We start from the raw sequence: 16,237 nt of genomic DNA, 5'->3' as shown, positions 1-16,237 counted from the left end.
TGCTATTCCCTTTCAACTTGTCATGATTTTGCAAGAATTTTTTCGTTAGTAATTGATTCATTTTGTGGGTCATGATGCAAGTACACATGGAAAATTTATTTTCGTATTTCTTTCTTACTGTGTTCAATATTGTTCATCAATACATGAACAAAATTTAATTGCTTTTATTCTTAATCATATTCAATATCGTCTACCAAACATTTCTTTGAGTGTTAAAGCATAGGCACATATTAGCACTATAGCCAAGTCTTGGGTGAACATATGTTATGGCTTTCAAGATTGCATTACTTGTGACATATTGTCTAGTTCTCCCTGTAATATCGGAAGATCTTGGGTTCAAATACAATGGATTCAAGCTAGCAAACCTGAGCCTGGATGGCAAAGCTGTTATCACCTCCAGTGGACTCTTAAAGCTAACGAATATGGTAAAACAAGGACAGGGTCATGCCTTCTATCCTAGTCCCATAAACTTCAAGGACTCAAATGGCTCGGCCTATTCTTTTTCCACTTCCTTTGTCTTTACCATGGAGTCTATATATCCGGATTTAAGTGCAGAAGGGATGACTTTCGTGATTGCTTCAACAAAAGGCCTTCAAGGAGCTCTTCCAGCCGAGTACCTTGGCCTCTTCATTGAACCAAATAATGAGAATTTCAGAAATCATTTTTTTGCAGTGGAGCTGGACACAATCAAGAATAATCAATTTGGTGATATCAATTTCAACCATGTTGGGATCGATATAAATGGTTTGGAGTCTAAGGTGTCAAAACCAGCAGGATATTATGCTAATGGCAATAGCGTATTCCGTGACTTGACTCTTTTTTCTGGCAAGCCAATGCAAGTTTGGGTCGAATATGATGGTCTATCCAAGAAAATCAGTGTCACATTAGCTCCACTTAAGGCTAATAAACCAAATACTCCTCTTCTCTCCCTCTCATATGATCTTTCACCTATCCTAAAACAAACCATGTACGTTGGCTTTACATCAGCTACTGGTCCAGTACCAACAACATCCCATTGTGTTTTGGGATGGAGCTTCAGGATGAACGGCATAGCTGAAGGGCTTGATCTATCTCAACTTCCCAAGCTACCCAATGAGAAATCTAAATTTTTGACGATTGGCGTGCCTACTATTTCATCGGTTATATTGTTGACAGCAATCTTGGCCGTAACTTATTTCGTGATAAGGGTAAAGAAAAAGTACGCAGAAGAGCTAGAAGACTGGGAACTTGAATATGGACCTCACCGCTTCAAGTACAAAGATTTATACATAGCCACTAAAGGGTTTCGAGACAAGGAGCTATTAGGGAGCGGTGGATTTGGTAGGGTGTACAGAGGTTTATTGCCTACCTCTAAAATTCAAGTTGCTGTCAAGAGAGTGTGGCACGAACCGAGACAAGGAATGAGGGAATTTGTGGCAGAAATTGCCAGCCTTGGTAGGCTACGCCACCGAAATTTGGTGCCACTTTTGGGTTATTGCAGACGAAAAGGTGAGTTGCTATTGGTATACGAATACATGCCAAATGGAAGTCTAGACAATTTTCTCTTTGACCAACCAAATATCTCCCTCAATTGGGACCAAAGATTTCGAGTCATCAAAGGTGTGGCATCTGGCCTTCTATACCTACACGAAGAATGGGAACAAGTGGTGGTTCATAGGGATGTTAAGGCTAGTAATGTATTGCTTGATGGTGAATTAAATGGAAGATTAGGGGACTTTGGCCTTGCAAGACTGTATGATCATGGAAGTGAACCCCGAACTACTCATGTTCTTGGAACTCTAGGGTACCTTGACCCAGAGCATACAAGAAGTGGCAAGGCCACAACAAGCACTGATGTATATGCCTTTGGAGCCTTTCTACTCGAAGTTGGCTGTGGCAGAAGGCCAATAGAGCCACGAGCACCAACGGAAGAGATAGTTTTGGTGGACTGGGTGTTTTCACACTGGACTCGAGGAGTAATTTTACAAGCCATTGATCCAAAATTGGGCTATGATTATGTAAAAGAAGAGGTGGAACTGGTTTTAAAACTTGGATTACTATGCTCTCATTCCGAGTCTGTCGCTAGGCCGAATATGCGGCAAATACTGCTCTACTTAGAAGGCTCCACAGCACTGTCGGATATATCCTCTCTTCGTATTTCTGCAGGAGGCCTAACATTTGCACATGCTGAAGGCTTTGTTGATTCTAACAATTCAGAGGGCAATTGTTCCAATGTTGCAGCGTCCTTACCATCTGGTGGGCGATAATTATGAAGTTATGGGATAAATGCAGCAGCGTAAAGAAGATTAATGACGTTGAGGTTACTACGGGATGCTGTCCTTTTTTTACTTTCCTTTTGCCTTATTAATCATATGGCAGTTATATGTTTTTGACCATGAATGTATATAATATTTTCATATTTTAGTTACCTGAACAACAATCGAAATGTTTCTGCTATGGATTGTAGACACTACATATCAGCAAGTAAGAACATGGAAAAAAATGTATGCCTTAAATAATCTATCCCTAAAAGATTTTGTTGATAGTGAAAAGCACAACACCAGGGGTGGATCCAGCACCTGGTGAGCCGCCGCGGTCGTCCGTAGAAAAAATTTAGTAAAGGTTTGTGTTATATATATGGTTTTGTGCAAAACATTTATCAAAACGGGCATGTGGCTTGTGTGGCAGCGTCCTAGTCTTTGCATTGATGATACACAGGTTCGATTCCATTGGCTGGCAGTACGTCATTTAATTTTTAAACAGAATAATTAAATATTAATAAAAGATTGTACCAACCTTTACTAAAGCAAGGGCAGCTCACATGGTAGAGGAGTTCTTCTTTGTATGTAAGAGGTATTGGGTTCAATTCTATATCCATCCAGTTTTTTGTTTAATTTTTTGTTACAATAAATAATAACTAAACAACTATAGTTTTCTTATTCGAAATAATTTCTTTAAAAATTTATTCACTCAAATTATTACTTCATAATATAGATATTTTTATCACTATGTTTAATCAATTTATTTTATAAAATTCAAATTTGGACAATCCAAGAATTGCTCTTTATTCTTTAAGACTTTGGAAAACAATTTTGTTTTGGTGTAAAAAATAGTCCTAGTTCTGAAAATAATAACTAAACAACTATAGTTTTCTTATTCGAAATAATTTCTTTAAAAATTTATTCACTCAAATTATTACTTCATAATATAGATATTTTTATCACTATGTTTAATCAATTTATTTTATAAAATTCAAATTTGGACAATCCAAGAATTGCTCTTTATTCTTTAAGACTTTGGAAAACAATTTTGTTTTGGTGTTAAAAATAGTCCTAGTTCTGAAAATCATTGTTTTCAAAATTTGGTTTTGGTGTTAATTTTCATTTATGACTTGTGAATAATGATTTATGTCCGATTAGTTCATTAGCAATTTGGCATTAAAATGAGAATTGTGAATCTATGGTTGGGATAAATAATTTACGTTGTACGAGTCATTCAGTTATGAGTTATAAATCATTTATGAGTTTTGATTTGTCATTTGGGAATTTATGCTTAGGAATTTATGATAAGTGAAACAAAATATCAATTGAGAAGATGTTAGGCTCAATTCAACCATGTGTGCTTTGTTTTGTAATCAATTCTAATTGAAAATAATTGAGGCATTTTTGCGGATTATTAAACGATTTTTTCAACCGAAACGAAAATCCACATCTATTTATTCTAATTTTAGTGGTGTATCTAATTCTTTTAATTCCAATCTATACAATTTTTTTGAACATTATTCAATTAAATATTAATAAACGACCGTGTCTCTCTATCACGAGTGTTCATCGTTGACAGTAAATGTTCAACGTTTGCGGTCCATTCTAGCTGAACTCGAAGCCTAGATTCATCCCTGACAACACACAAATTTTTATGATACTAAGGTAAACCAACTCTTAGACAAGGTGCATACTTTTTTCTTCTCTGTTTAAAAGAAAAAAGAAAAGGAAAAAAAAAAAAAAAAAAAAAAAAAAAATCAAAAAAGAAAAGGAAAAAAAAAAAAAAAAAGAAGAACAACTTTTTAACTTTTAAACGGTTGAATGAACGATTTTCATTATGCGGGACACCCTCTGCGACAACACTGAAACATTGAAGATCCACATAATATATAAGTTAGAAAACTCTGAAGCAATTTTACACAAAAAAGCAAAAAAAAAAAAAAAAAAAAATTAACAAAAATGTTCATTTTTACATAGTCATTTGTAAAAATGTTTAAAATATTTCAATATCTATTTTTACAATTATTTGGACGAAAGTACCCCTTAGCTTCTATGAGAAGCTACATTAAAGTGATGTTCTCGACATTTCAAATATCGTTCTCGATATTTAAATCCGTTTATATTTCAAAGTACACATGTCAAATCATAATATTAAATGTTCTCAATATTTCAAACGTTGTTCTCGACATATTAAATGTTTAGAACGACATTTCATTCTGAACATGATATTTCTCTACACTTTAAATGTTGTTCTCGACATTTCTATGTCTAGCATTAATTGTGATTTGACATTTGCAATATAAAATTATTTATTCTTTCATTAAGGGGTAAAATAGAGAATTTGGTATCAAATTTAGCCATTTTTGCAAAGATTATCAAAAGTGGACATTTTTGAATTGATATATGTAAAGTCGAACATTTTTGCAAATGTCCCAAGAAAAAAATACTGCTTAACCAAGCACTTGGGGAAGATAATTTGTTTGAAGTGTATCTTGCAACTAAGTGTAGGGGGCTGGGAATTTTTAAGATCAAATAGGACTAGTTGGGTTGATAGAGGTGGTAAATTTATTAACCTTTGCATCAATATTTAGCAGAGTATGTTGTACCTAGTGTATCAAAATCAAGCAGTGGTTGTTTTTTCATGGCTTATCGAACTAGTGTATGTCTTTTCTTTGATGCCTTCTAATACAGAAATTCCACATTTGTCGTTTGATCTACCATAAACAAACATATTGCAGGATATTAATCTAGCCAATGTACAAATTCCGTCCTACCCCAAACTTTTTTTGTTATCCTTGATGTTCTTCACTTGTTGGATGATTCTTTAGAGTATTTCAGAACTTCAGCTTCTTGAGAGTAGGATTTTCTATTTTTTTTTTTTAACAAACAAAAGGATTGTTAGAAGTGTTTGGATAGTGAGAAATCAAGATTGAGTAGTCAACCTCAATCATACCTGTTCAAGGCACACACTCTATTTTTTCAAGAGTCTACGACTACTCTGAATTCAGTTGTCTTTACCTGTCACTGTTGCGACTTGTGAGTCTATCCAAACTAATTAGTGCCTAATCCAAAAATATGTTATGCACAACTTGTGGGCATATTTAAGTATTCATCCCAATCTTCTTTTTTTTCTTTTAGGCCAGAAGCAAATAGCAAACTCGTATATTAATCCTATTGACAAATGTAAATTTATATTCTGTCATGCATATTTAAAAGTTTTCTGCATTCGCTCCCTGTTCTCAATAAAGATAGTACAAAACATATTTGTGGTATGCCGCATTTTGTGGTTTGAAGTGCTACTACTACGAAAAGAAATCATTATATCTTAGGAGACAATTTGCATCAACTATAAGCACCCGTGTGGAGGACAAAGAGTCAATCTCGTCTTGATCTACCAATTTCTTACTTCTACATTTCTGTTTTTTGCTGTGACCATTCCAAATAAGTTTATCGCATTCACTTAGTCTATTTAACATACTGCAGTTTAACTTACATAAATTAGAAAATAATTTGTAACCTTAAATTTTCAGAATTATTCCCTCGTCTAAAATCTGAAAACATATAAAAGTTAGAAGAGTTCATGATTAAATTCAAGATATACACTATCAATTTAAGCACATATTTGGTACATGGTATGAATGAACTCGATAATGTAAAGAACAAGATCTTAAATCTTATTTAGTACCGCATCGAGTACTTCCAGTCAAACGTGCTCCAATTTTCAAAGAAAGCGGTAATTGAAGATTAGAATAGAACTAACCAATTTAACAATGAAATTGCCAGTAAGGCCAATCATTCAGGCTCTTGAATTCCAAATTTCAGCCGTTTTTGTGGAGCCAAGAAAAGTTGCATTGAATTTTGGCACTTGTGTTTGCAATTCCACCTGAAAATTGAAATTTTTGGTGCCCATTAATTCCCTTCATTTATTTAACGCTATATTTCCCATCAAGTATGAGAATCTTCATGGTAGAAACTCATGGAAATATGACAAAATGTAAGAATGACGCATATAGTGACAAAGTTTTACCACTTCTCTTCTTTACGATATAATGTGAAGGTGCACGAATTAAAGAAAAATAATACTTTATCAGAAAGAATAAAACAGAAAAATGCACGTATTCCATCAGGAAGTTTGGCTGATTGAAAGAGACGCGTTTCATGGAGTTTCTGCTATTGGCATTGTGCTTCTACACAGGTGAAAAATTGATATTCGGGCCATCATTTTTTAGGGCTCCAGAGTGACATTACATATAAGCGAATCTATCATTTAATGTCATGTAATTAGCACCTAAATTGGTATGGAAACTAGTGTTTGATAGCATTACTCAGTTGAAAATTGTGTATCTTATCTCTTAGGATCCCATTTCCTTTTAGAACATAAACGTGGTGATTCTCATTACTTTCGATAGTTTAGCCAGTTTCACACTTTCGGTATACAAGAAGACGTGCCTCTTGACACCATGTCGTTAATCCTGAATATTCTATCCATGTAGTTTATAAGAAAAACATAATTTTGAATCTCAAACTCATCCAGATTTATGTGATCCATCTCAAATTTATAAAAAAATTAAGAGTTCTATTATTGTTGTATGGAGGATTTTGTCGAACTTTATAATGCAACTATAATGAAATGTGTTATTCGAACCTTTTTATCAATTTCACCACATAAATTAATGTTGTTTAGATGCTAGCTTCGAAACATTGTTGTTAATGGTCCATTTAGTTAATTGGATTGGTTTAGTTTGCAATTTAACCAAAACCGACCAAAGTCGGGTTGAGCACAACAAACTCATGCCACCCTAATCACCATTAAAAATTATTATTATTAAACTAAGGGGAAAAAAATCTTTTCTTTTTTATAAATTTAAACAAACATACTTAAGTTAATTGTTGACTTTGATTTAGATTCTAATATATGGGTAAATAGCATAAAATGCTCATACATTTAGCTGTTATTGTGCAAAACATTCATACCTCCTATTTTTTGACATTTTTACCTACATTTGATTGCACAAAATGTCATTCCATCCATTTCCATCCAAATCTACTGTTAAATGCATAGTTATCAAACCCGATTCGAACATTGACCCAGGCAATGCAGTGGGTCAATGGGTTAGTGGTTTAACCGGTAACCCAGCGATTCAACTGACAGGTCAATTCCTATTAAAAATATTATTATCTATTTCCATTGAATAATTTTTTTTTCCTTGTCTAACAAGAAGTTGAAGTGCGGTTCATCTTTCAAGTAAGAACTATTATAAGCAATGAAGAATCTATATGAAGACATAGTTTTGTACTCCAAGAGAGGGGAAATACTGCTTCGCCTCAATATATATTGTATAAACACCGATTCTTTACTTCGATTTTGTAGCAATTCAGAAAAAAGTTCAAGGTACCTAAATAAAGGAAAATACTCATTTGAAATTAATTCATTCATACTTCATTAAGACATATTTTAAGCATGAAATTCAGGTAAAGTATACAACATAGAACATACAGACAGGTAGGTCGTTGAAGTTGAGGTAAAAATCTTTCAAAAATCACCAATCTGAAGATATATTTTTTCGCATAATTTGAGGGGGGGGGGTGGGGGGGGGGGGGGGGACTGAAATTTACAAAGAAACTCATAAAATTTAAACTTATATCTTCTTCTTCCATCTAATACAACTTAAAATTGGAAGGTTTGGATTTTAGGGAGTGAAATTACAAGGGACGCTGCCGGCTGCTCTTCTACAGGAATGAGCGTAGGGCTTAGGACTGTGAAGGAGAAGGAGATAATGAGATTTTATTTAAAGTCTGTGGATCGGGCGATTTATTAGTAATTGGGTCAGAGGTTCAGTAAAAAATCGACGATTCCTTTGGGTTTTTAGCGGGTTAGCAGTATAGTTAAAAAAATAAGCAGCTCGGACCGAACCATTGTCCGATTTGACAATTTTTGGGTCGAACTGGCTAGTCCGGTCTGGTAACTATGGTTAAATGTATACTTTTTCCCCCCATAAAATGAAGGGTGTTTTTGTCTTATAACAAAATTTCCCCATTCTCAAAGGTTGAATCCCAATCTTGAGGGCTCCTACCGTCCTGTCCCTAGAGCTTTGTAAGGGAGGTAAATCGCGAAATGTGCCCCAACAGGTCAGGGAACATGAGCTGCCTTTACACTGCGCCTACAAGGAATCCAATTCCATGTCTCAGGAATCGAACTCCCATACTGCGGTTGCCAGCAAGGTTTGAAATAACCTCACTTCTATCCTTTGCACCACTGGGTTTTGCCCCGGGGGGCCAAAATTTCCCCATTCTCCCTTAAACTAAACGTGGCTTAATGCATACAAATTTTACTCGTGAGCAATTTTCATCTCTCTCTCTTGAACAATATTCCACAACTTCAACATTATTTCCCCTTTCCTCTCCTCCTAGCCGATGAAAGCACACAGTGAAGCGAAGGTAAGTTGTTATTTTTGGATTGTGTATTTTTGTTTTTTAGTTTATAATTTTTTACTTTTTAAGTGATTGCGGGTTTGCAAGGGATAAGGGTTTTGGCTTCTATTTCCTCAAGAATGGTGGTTATTGATGTTGCACAAATGTCTATCATCTTCCAAAATGAAAATGTTAGAAGAAGGACTTTGCTTGATCATGCTACATGAGTTGTGATTGGAGAAATAATAGTTATTGGAAATAATGTGTCAATTTTGCATAATGTGACTTTGGATGGCATTAAAAAAATTTCTAGGGACAGGCATCCAAAAATTGGCGATAGGGTTTTTGTTAGGATCGGGTTGTGACCCAAATTCGTGTTGAGTATTCGATTGGAAGATATTTTGACGGGATCCAATGTGAATTTGACTCCTATTTCATCCCAAATTCTCCATTATTAGTTTTACCCATTGTATTGACACTTTACATTTTATTAAACTCTTCATATATTAATTCTCCTAATATGCTAGGGATTCTTTGTTTATAAATATGTGGTGTACAACATATATTGAAATTGTCCAATAAGTTATTGGTCTAAAGAGATCCTTCGTAACTCCTTACTATTGATTATAGTGAATTCTCCGTCTCCACCCGTGGTTTTTCCGAATTTGGGTTTCCACGTAAATCTTATTTTCATTGTAATCCACTATATTCATATTGTCCACATTTTCTCGTTCTTTAATTATTTGGTTCGATTTTTTAATAAGTGATATCAGAGCCAAGGTTTTGACGGTTCTTGGGAGGGCTAGATTGGTCATTAAAGCTATGTTTGAACAACGTTAATTGTTTCAGGGATGATAAGTATAAAATTTGAGATTCCACTTTTGGATTGCAATACTAGATTTTGTTATGGCAGCTATTTTGATTGAACGCTGGAGAGGAAGCAATGTAAGGAGTTGTGATCTTGTTACTCGTGGGGATAATTCGAGCAAACTTCTTGACCCAAATGGAGTTAGTTGTGAACTTGAGAATTTTGTTGTTCTTGATGATTTGAGCAAATCTGGTGCCCAAGGTAATTATGCTGATAAAGCAGTGCTTGGATTCAGTTCACAGTTACTGAGTATGTCGGGAGGGGCATTGTAGAAGAGGTGGAGTAATTTGGTGAGGTGTTTTGTTTGAAGAATTTAGTTAGAGTTGAAAAAGTAAGTTTTATTCCTTGTAATGAAATTCGTGTCAAGGTGAAGTTTGTTAGAATTGGGTTGTGTATTTGATTGAAAATATTGTTGGAGTATTGGGAGTTGGTAGCAAACTTGAAGATATCTTAAAGGAGTCCAAGGTGAATTTGACTTCTATTTCATCCCAAATTCTCTATTATTGGTTTTACCGTTGTGTTGGGACTCTACCTTATATTGAACTCTTCATGTATTAATTCTCCTAATATGCTAAGGATTCTTTGATTATAGATATGTGGTGTATAATGCATGTTAGAATTGATCAATTGTCCAATTAGTTATTAATCAAAAGAGATCCTTTGCAACTTCTTATTATTGATTATAGTGAATTCTCCGTCTTTGAAATTGGTTTTCCCAATTTGGATTTCCACATAAATCTTGTTTTGTTTGTGATTCATTATTTTCAGATTACCCATATTTTCTCGTTCTTTAATTATTTGGTCTAAATTTTTTACAAGTTTTGATTAGGCGGGCACTTGAACACTGGGAAATGTTAGAATTGAAGATCGAGCTAAAATTGGTGTAGGTTCTATGGTAGGAATTTTTTTCACAATTACGTTAAAAGATAGGGATGTTATGTGTCAAACAGTTCTAAAGGTAGGAATGTTACACGTCAAACATATTAATAGGTAGAAATGTTTATCACAACATTAATTTCAGGCTAAAGTGAGGATGAACAGCTCCTGTTCATCTTCATCATTGAAATTTCATGGATAACTTCACTATTTAACATTTTATGGGTAACTTAAAACATTGCAGTTGCCATTGTTATTCTTCTCATTTTCGCCCTTAGTTGCACCCTTAATTGCAAGATAAAATGGGGATGAATAGCTGCAGTTCATCGACCAAGTTTTCCATGTCTTCTTCACCATTAAAATTCAATGGGTTTCACCATTACATTGGCCATCGTTCTTCTCGCGGCGAAATACAATGTTATGCCATTTTTCATATATTTTAATGAAATAATTTATGATTTCTATTTATTCCATTAGTTCGGTACTGTTAGTTATTTAGGAAAGAATAACTTTTTTAAGGCAGGTGAAGAATGTGGAAAAGTTGTTATAAGACAAAAACACCTCTCCATGCTAAAAAGAAAGGGGATTCCTGTTCACTTAACGGCGAATTTGGATGGAAATAGACAGAAGGACATTTCGCACAATCAAAAGTGTAAATAAAAAAAGTCGATAAATGGAAGGTCTTGATGTTTTGTACAATAATAGTAAGAGATAGAAACATTTTGTGCTATTTACCCTATAATATATCTGTGTTAAAGTTTAAGAACTTAATCAGAGAGTTGTGAAAAAAATGAAAGAAGTTATGTTCACAATTTCTTCAATTTCCACATCTCACGATAAAGATAAGATACTAAGGTAACATTTTGTACTATTTAATAGTGAGTTAGAGAAAAATAGTAAATGTAATGTAAATGAAAGCATTAATAGCATCGCACGTGCCGATCCGCAATTACTTTGTAAAGATTAATGTGGAATTGTCTATGGAAGTCATAAGTATATTTTATCGGATTGACCATTGATTAGTGGCACAATCATGTCACTGACTGATTGAATTCGAGTTGTAGACTCATCGATAGACTATGGTTAATTTGGAGTGGACAAAGCTATCTTTAATAATAACAGTCACGACTTTGATTCTTTTCTCAATCCACGATTCTTTATGTTGGATTTCTCTATTTAGGCCACAATGTTCGAACTTCAACTATTAAATTCATTGCCAATAACACAGTGTTTCAATGGGAAGTTGGATCTCAAGAGAGATTTGATTGTTTCGTGGAGTTGAAAAGATGCGCAAGAATGTATTGAAATGAAAGTTGATTTTCTAGTAAATTATTTGTATTTACCAATTTCACCTACAAAATAGTGTATCAAGTGCTTTACACGATCCATCTTAACGGTAAATTGGACGCTTTCCGTCGTATTGGACTTCTTGTGCTAACAATAGTGAAAGCTGAGACATCAAAACTTTGTCCAAAGGTAGGAAACCGACTTGCCACTAACCCCACTTTTCACATAATATTATCGGTACATTTCTTTAATAAATCATTGTAAGCAATATGTTTTATTAATGATAAAAATATAATTCAGTATAAATAAATGTAAACTTATCATTTTCGGAATTGGGGAGTATAAAAAATGCTAAGTAATTACTCTTCATTCGTTCTAGTCATACTTTTCATCAGCATACGTTAAATGTAATATTTGTTTAATTATTGGTCACTTTCAGACTCGCTACATGAAGGAGATTGTGTAAACTTATTACCATATCGTAAATTCAAGATGTACATAGTTTCCTCAAAAGTCTAAAGCATCATTGGCATCATCTCTTGTTCGAGTGGGAAGGTGGAGACTCCATACAACATCATTCAACCGCCGCTTTCAAATTAACAATGGGTAGACTCTTTTTCCACCGAACTCTTCTCTATATCCAATCCCATATTATTTAAATAATTCTCAATTAATTGTTATACCGAATTTTTGTGCATTGACCAAAGCCTAGGATCAACCTGTTCCATGAAAGCCATAAAACCACCTACAACATGCCGCTCAGGTACACCGACACATTTTTCTCGACCAGGCTTCCACTGGCTTGGTTGACTGAGTTGACTTCTAAGTATGTTGACCCTCTGATTTTTAAGTTAATCCATCAATATCACTTTCTCTTAATGTTTTTAACTGGCGTATCGATGTTGCGAGCAAAACGTGATTTAGTGGCTCTTAAAATATTCAACGACCCTTACTTTATTTGGTCAGCATCGAAATCTGAGGTCCCGAATTTTGACCAGTTTTTTCAAATTTATTAGTACTTTTGTCAAAAATTCCTAGCTGATTGGACTCTAATGGATTGCTCCAAGGGGTTAGGTTTAATGCATTTTCCATCCTTTGACCCCTTCAATAATACTATTGGTACATGAATCACACGCGATGGTGGAGTGTGTTTTGTCTAATGGATGCTATTACCTTTCAACTTGTCATGATTTTGCAAGAATTTCTGCAGTTAGTAATTGATTCATTTTGTGGGTCATGATGCGAGAAGTACGTACATATGGAAAATTCTTTTTCGTATTCTTCTTTACTCTGTTCAATATTGTCCATCAACACGTGAACAAAATTTATATATTTCTATTCATAATCATGTTCGATGTCGTCTACCAAATATTTCTCGAGTGTTAAACGGATAGGTGCATATTAGCACTATTGCCAAGTCTTGGGTGAACAGATGCTATGGCTTTCAAGATTGCATTACTGATGATGTATTTTCTAGTTTGCCCTGTAACATCAGAAGATCTTGGGTTCAAATACAATGGATTCTGGCTGGCAAACATGAACCTGGACGGTTTAGCTGTTATCACGTCCGGTGGCCTCTTAAAGCTAACGGATACGACAAAACAAGGACAGGGTCATGCCTTCCATCCTAGTCCCATAAACTTCAAGAACTCAAATGGCTCGGCCTATTCTTTTTCCACCTCCTTTGTCTTTGCCATAGAGTCTAGATATCGGGAATTAAGTGGAGAAGGGATGGCCTTCGTGATTGCACCAACAAGAGGCCTTCAAGGAGCCCTTCCAAACGAGTTCCTTGGCCTCTTCAACGAAACAAATAATGGCAATTCCAGTAATCATGTTTTTGCAGTGGAGCTGGACACAATAAAAAATACTGAATTTGGTGATATCAATTTCAACCATGTGGGGATTGATATAAATGGTTTGGAGTCTAAGGTGTCAAAACCAGCAGGATATTATGCTAATGGCAATAGTGTGTTCCATGATTTGACTCTTTTTTGTGGCAAGCCAATCCAAGTTTGGGTCGAATATGATGGTCTAGCCAAGAAAATCAGTGTCACATTAGCTCCACTTAAGGCTAATAAACCAAATACTCCTCTTCTCTCCCTCTCATATGATCTTTCACCTATCCTAAAACAAACCATGTACGTTGGCTTTACATCAACTACTGGTCCAGTACTATCTTCGTCCCATTATGTTATGGGATGGAGCTTCAGGATGAACGGCATAGCTGAAGGGCTTGATATATCTCAACTTCCCAAGCTACCAAGTGAGAAATCAAAATTTTTGACAATTGGATTGCCTATAATTTCATCGGTTATATTGTTGACAGCAATCTTGGCCGTGACTTATTACATGAAATGGATGAAGAAAAAGTATGCAGAAGAGTTAGAAGACTGGGAACTTGAATATGGACCTCACCGCTTCAAGTACAAAGATTTATACATAGCCACCAAAGGGTTTCGAGACAAGGAGCTATTAGGATCCGGAGGATTTGGTCGGGTGTATAGAGGTCTATTGCCTACCTCCAAAATCCAAGTTGCTGTCAAGAGAGTGTCGCATGAATCGAGACAAGGAATGAGGGAATTTGTGGCAGAAATTGCCAGCCTTGGTAGGCTACGTCACCGAAATTTGGTGCCACTTTTGGGTTATTGCAGACGTAAAGGTGAGTTGCTATTGGTTTATGAAAACATGCCAAATGGAAGTCTAGACAAGTGTCTCTATGGCCAACCTAATATCTCCCTCAATTGGGACCAAAGATTTCATGTCATCAAAGGTGTGGCATCTGGCCTTATATACCTACACGAAGAATGGGAACAAGCAGTTGTTCACAGGGATGTTAAGGCAAGCAATGTATTGCTTGATGGTGAATTAAATGGAAGATTAGGGGACTTTGGCCTTGCAAGACTATACGATCATGGAAGTGACCCTCGAACTACTCGTGTTGTTGGAACTCTAGGGTACCTTGCCCCAGAGCATGCAAGAAGTGGCAAGGCCTCAACAAGCACTGATGTATATGCCTTTGGAGCCTTTCTACTCGAAGTTGGCTGTGGTAGAATGCCAATAGAGCCACGAGCACCAACAGAAGAGATAGTTATGGTAAACTGGGTGTTTTCCAACTGGTCTAGAGGTGAAATTTTACAGGCCATTGATCCAAAATTGGGTTATGATTATGTGAAAGAAGAGGTGGAACTGGTTTTAAAACTTGGATTACTATGTTCTCATTCTGAGGCTGTTGCCAGGCCGAATATGCGGCAAATTCTGCTCTACTTAGAAGGCGCTGCAGCGCCGCCGGATATATCTTCTCTTCGTATTTCTGCAACTGGCCTAACATTTGCACATGCTGAAGGCTTTGATGATTATAATAATTCAGATGGCAACTCTTCCTCTGTTGCAGCGTCCTTACTATCTGGTGGGCGATAATTATGAAGTTGCGGTATAGATGCAGCATCCTAAAGAAGATTAATGATGTCGAGGTTACCATGGGTGCTATCTTTTTTTTTTTTTTTTACCTGCTTTTTCCTTATTAAAGTTATATGTTTTGGAATATGAATCTAGATAATATTTTCACATTTTTGGCTAGCTGAACAAGAATTGGAACGTTTGTGCTTGGGAATTTAGTCACTTCATATCAGCAAGAACATGGAAAAAAGACATTTGAGGAAAATAATTTGTTTTCAGTGCACCTTGCAACTAAAGTAAAAGGAGCTGGGATTTTTTTAGATCAAATAAGACTAGTTGGGTAGATAGAGGTGGTAAATTTATCAACATTTGCATCAATAATTAGCAGTGCATGTGTGTCAAAATCAAGCGGTGTTTTTTTTTTTTTTTTTTTTTCCATGGCTTATCGAAGTAGCATACACCCATTCTTTTTCTTATTTGATGACTCCTAGTCCTAGTACAAAAGTTCCACATTTGCTGTTGGATCTTAGCGTAAGCAAATATATTGCAGGATACTAATATAGCCAATGTTCAAATTCGATTCTACCCAAACTTCATTTTTTGTTGTTGTTGGTTTTGATGTTCTTCATTCATCCTTATGTTCTTCACTTGTCGGACGATTCTTAGAGTATTTCTGAACTTCAGCTTCTTGATGGTAGGTTTTTTTAATATTTTTTTCTTGCTTTCCAAAATACCAAACCTTTTTTTTTTCTTTTCATCAGATGCAATAATTAGCACATATGATAAGTCATCTTATTAGGGAAAACGGGAATATATGCTTTCATTCCCTTTTTTTTATAATGATTAAAGACACAAGATTTACATAATTTGACGATATTAATATTTATGTAGGAAGTGTTTAAGGGATAAATCTCATATCGGATAATTTTCAAAATGTAAAATTTATCCCTTACCACGCCTTCCGCAAGATGGTAGCTCGTTTGAGCAAACTAAATTTTAAAATTCGTATGCTCATTTTTTGAGTTCTAATCTGATTGAATTGCTAATTGGAACTTAATGGATTTTGATACTGTATTTAGACTTTAACTTATGTTTTGGTCTTAAACTTATGTATTGGTCTATCTTTTAACAAATATCCAATGTGAAATTTATCCATTAA

At 35.1% G+C, this 16,237-nt stretch overlaps 2 protein-coding genes across 2 annotated transcripts; both read left to right on the top strand.

The window, feature by feature from the left end:
* LOC111403186 (L-type lectin-domain containing receptor kinase IV.2-like) lies at window positions 1-2,406 on the top strand. Its single transcript, XM_023031593.1, has one exon. It carries the CDS (start codon window positions 267-269, stop codon window positions 2,244-2,246), a length of 1,980 nt encoding a protein of 659 aa, XP_022887361.1. The 5' UTR covers window positions 1-266; the 3' UTR covers window positions 2,247-2,406.
* Window positions 2,407-12,964: 10,558 nt separating this feature from the next.
* On the top strand, window positions 12,965-15,316 carry LOC111403185 (L-type lectin-domain containing receptor kinase IV.2-like). Its single transcript, XM_023031592.1, has one exon. The coding sequence runs from the start codon at window positions 13,120-13,122 to the stop codon at window positions 15,097-15,099; it is 1,980 nt and encodes a 659-aa protein (XP_022887360.1). The 5' UTR covers window positions 12,965-13,119; the 3' UTR covers window positions 15,100-15,316.
* Window positions 15,317-16,237: the final 921 nt, after the last annotated feature.

This window comes from Olea europaea, chromosome 11 (genome assembly GCF_002742605.1).
Source record: "Olea europaea var. sylvestris chromosome 11, O_europaea_v1, whole genome shotgun sequence".
In the NCBI taxonomy this organism is placed as follows: Eukaryota; Viridiplantae; Streptophyta; class Magnoliopsida; order Lamiales; family Oleaceae; genus Olea; species Olea europaea.
Note: the sequence above shows the minus strand (reverse complement) of the source record. Positions and strands in the feature narration are given on the sequence as shown.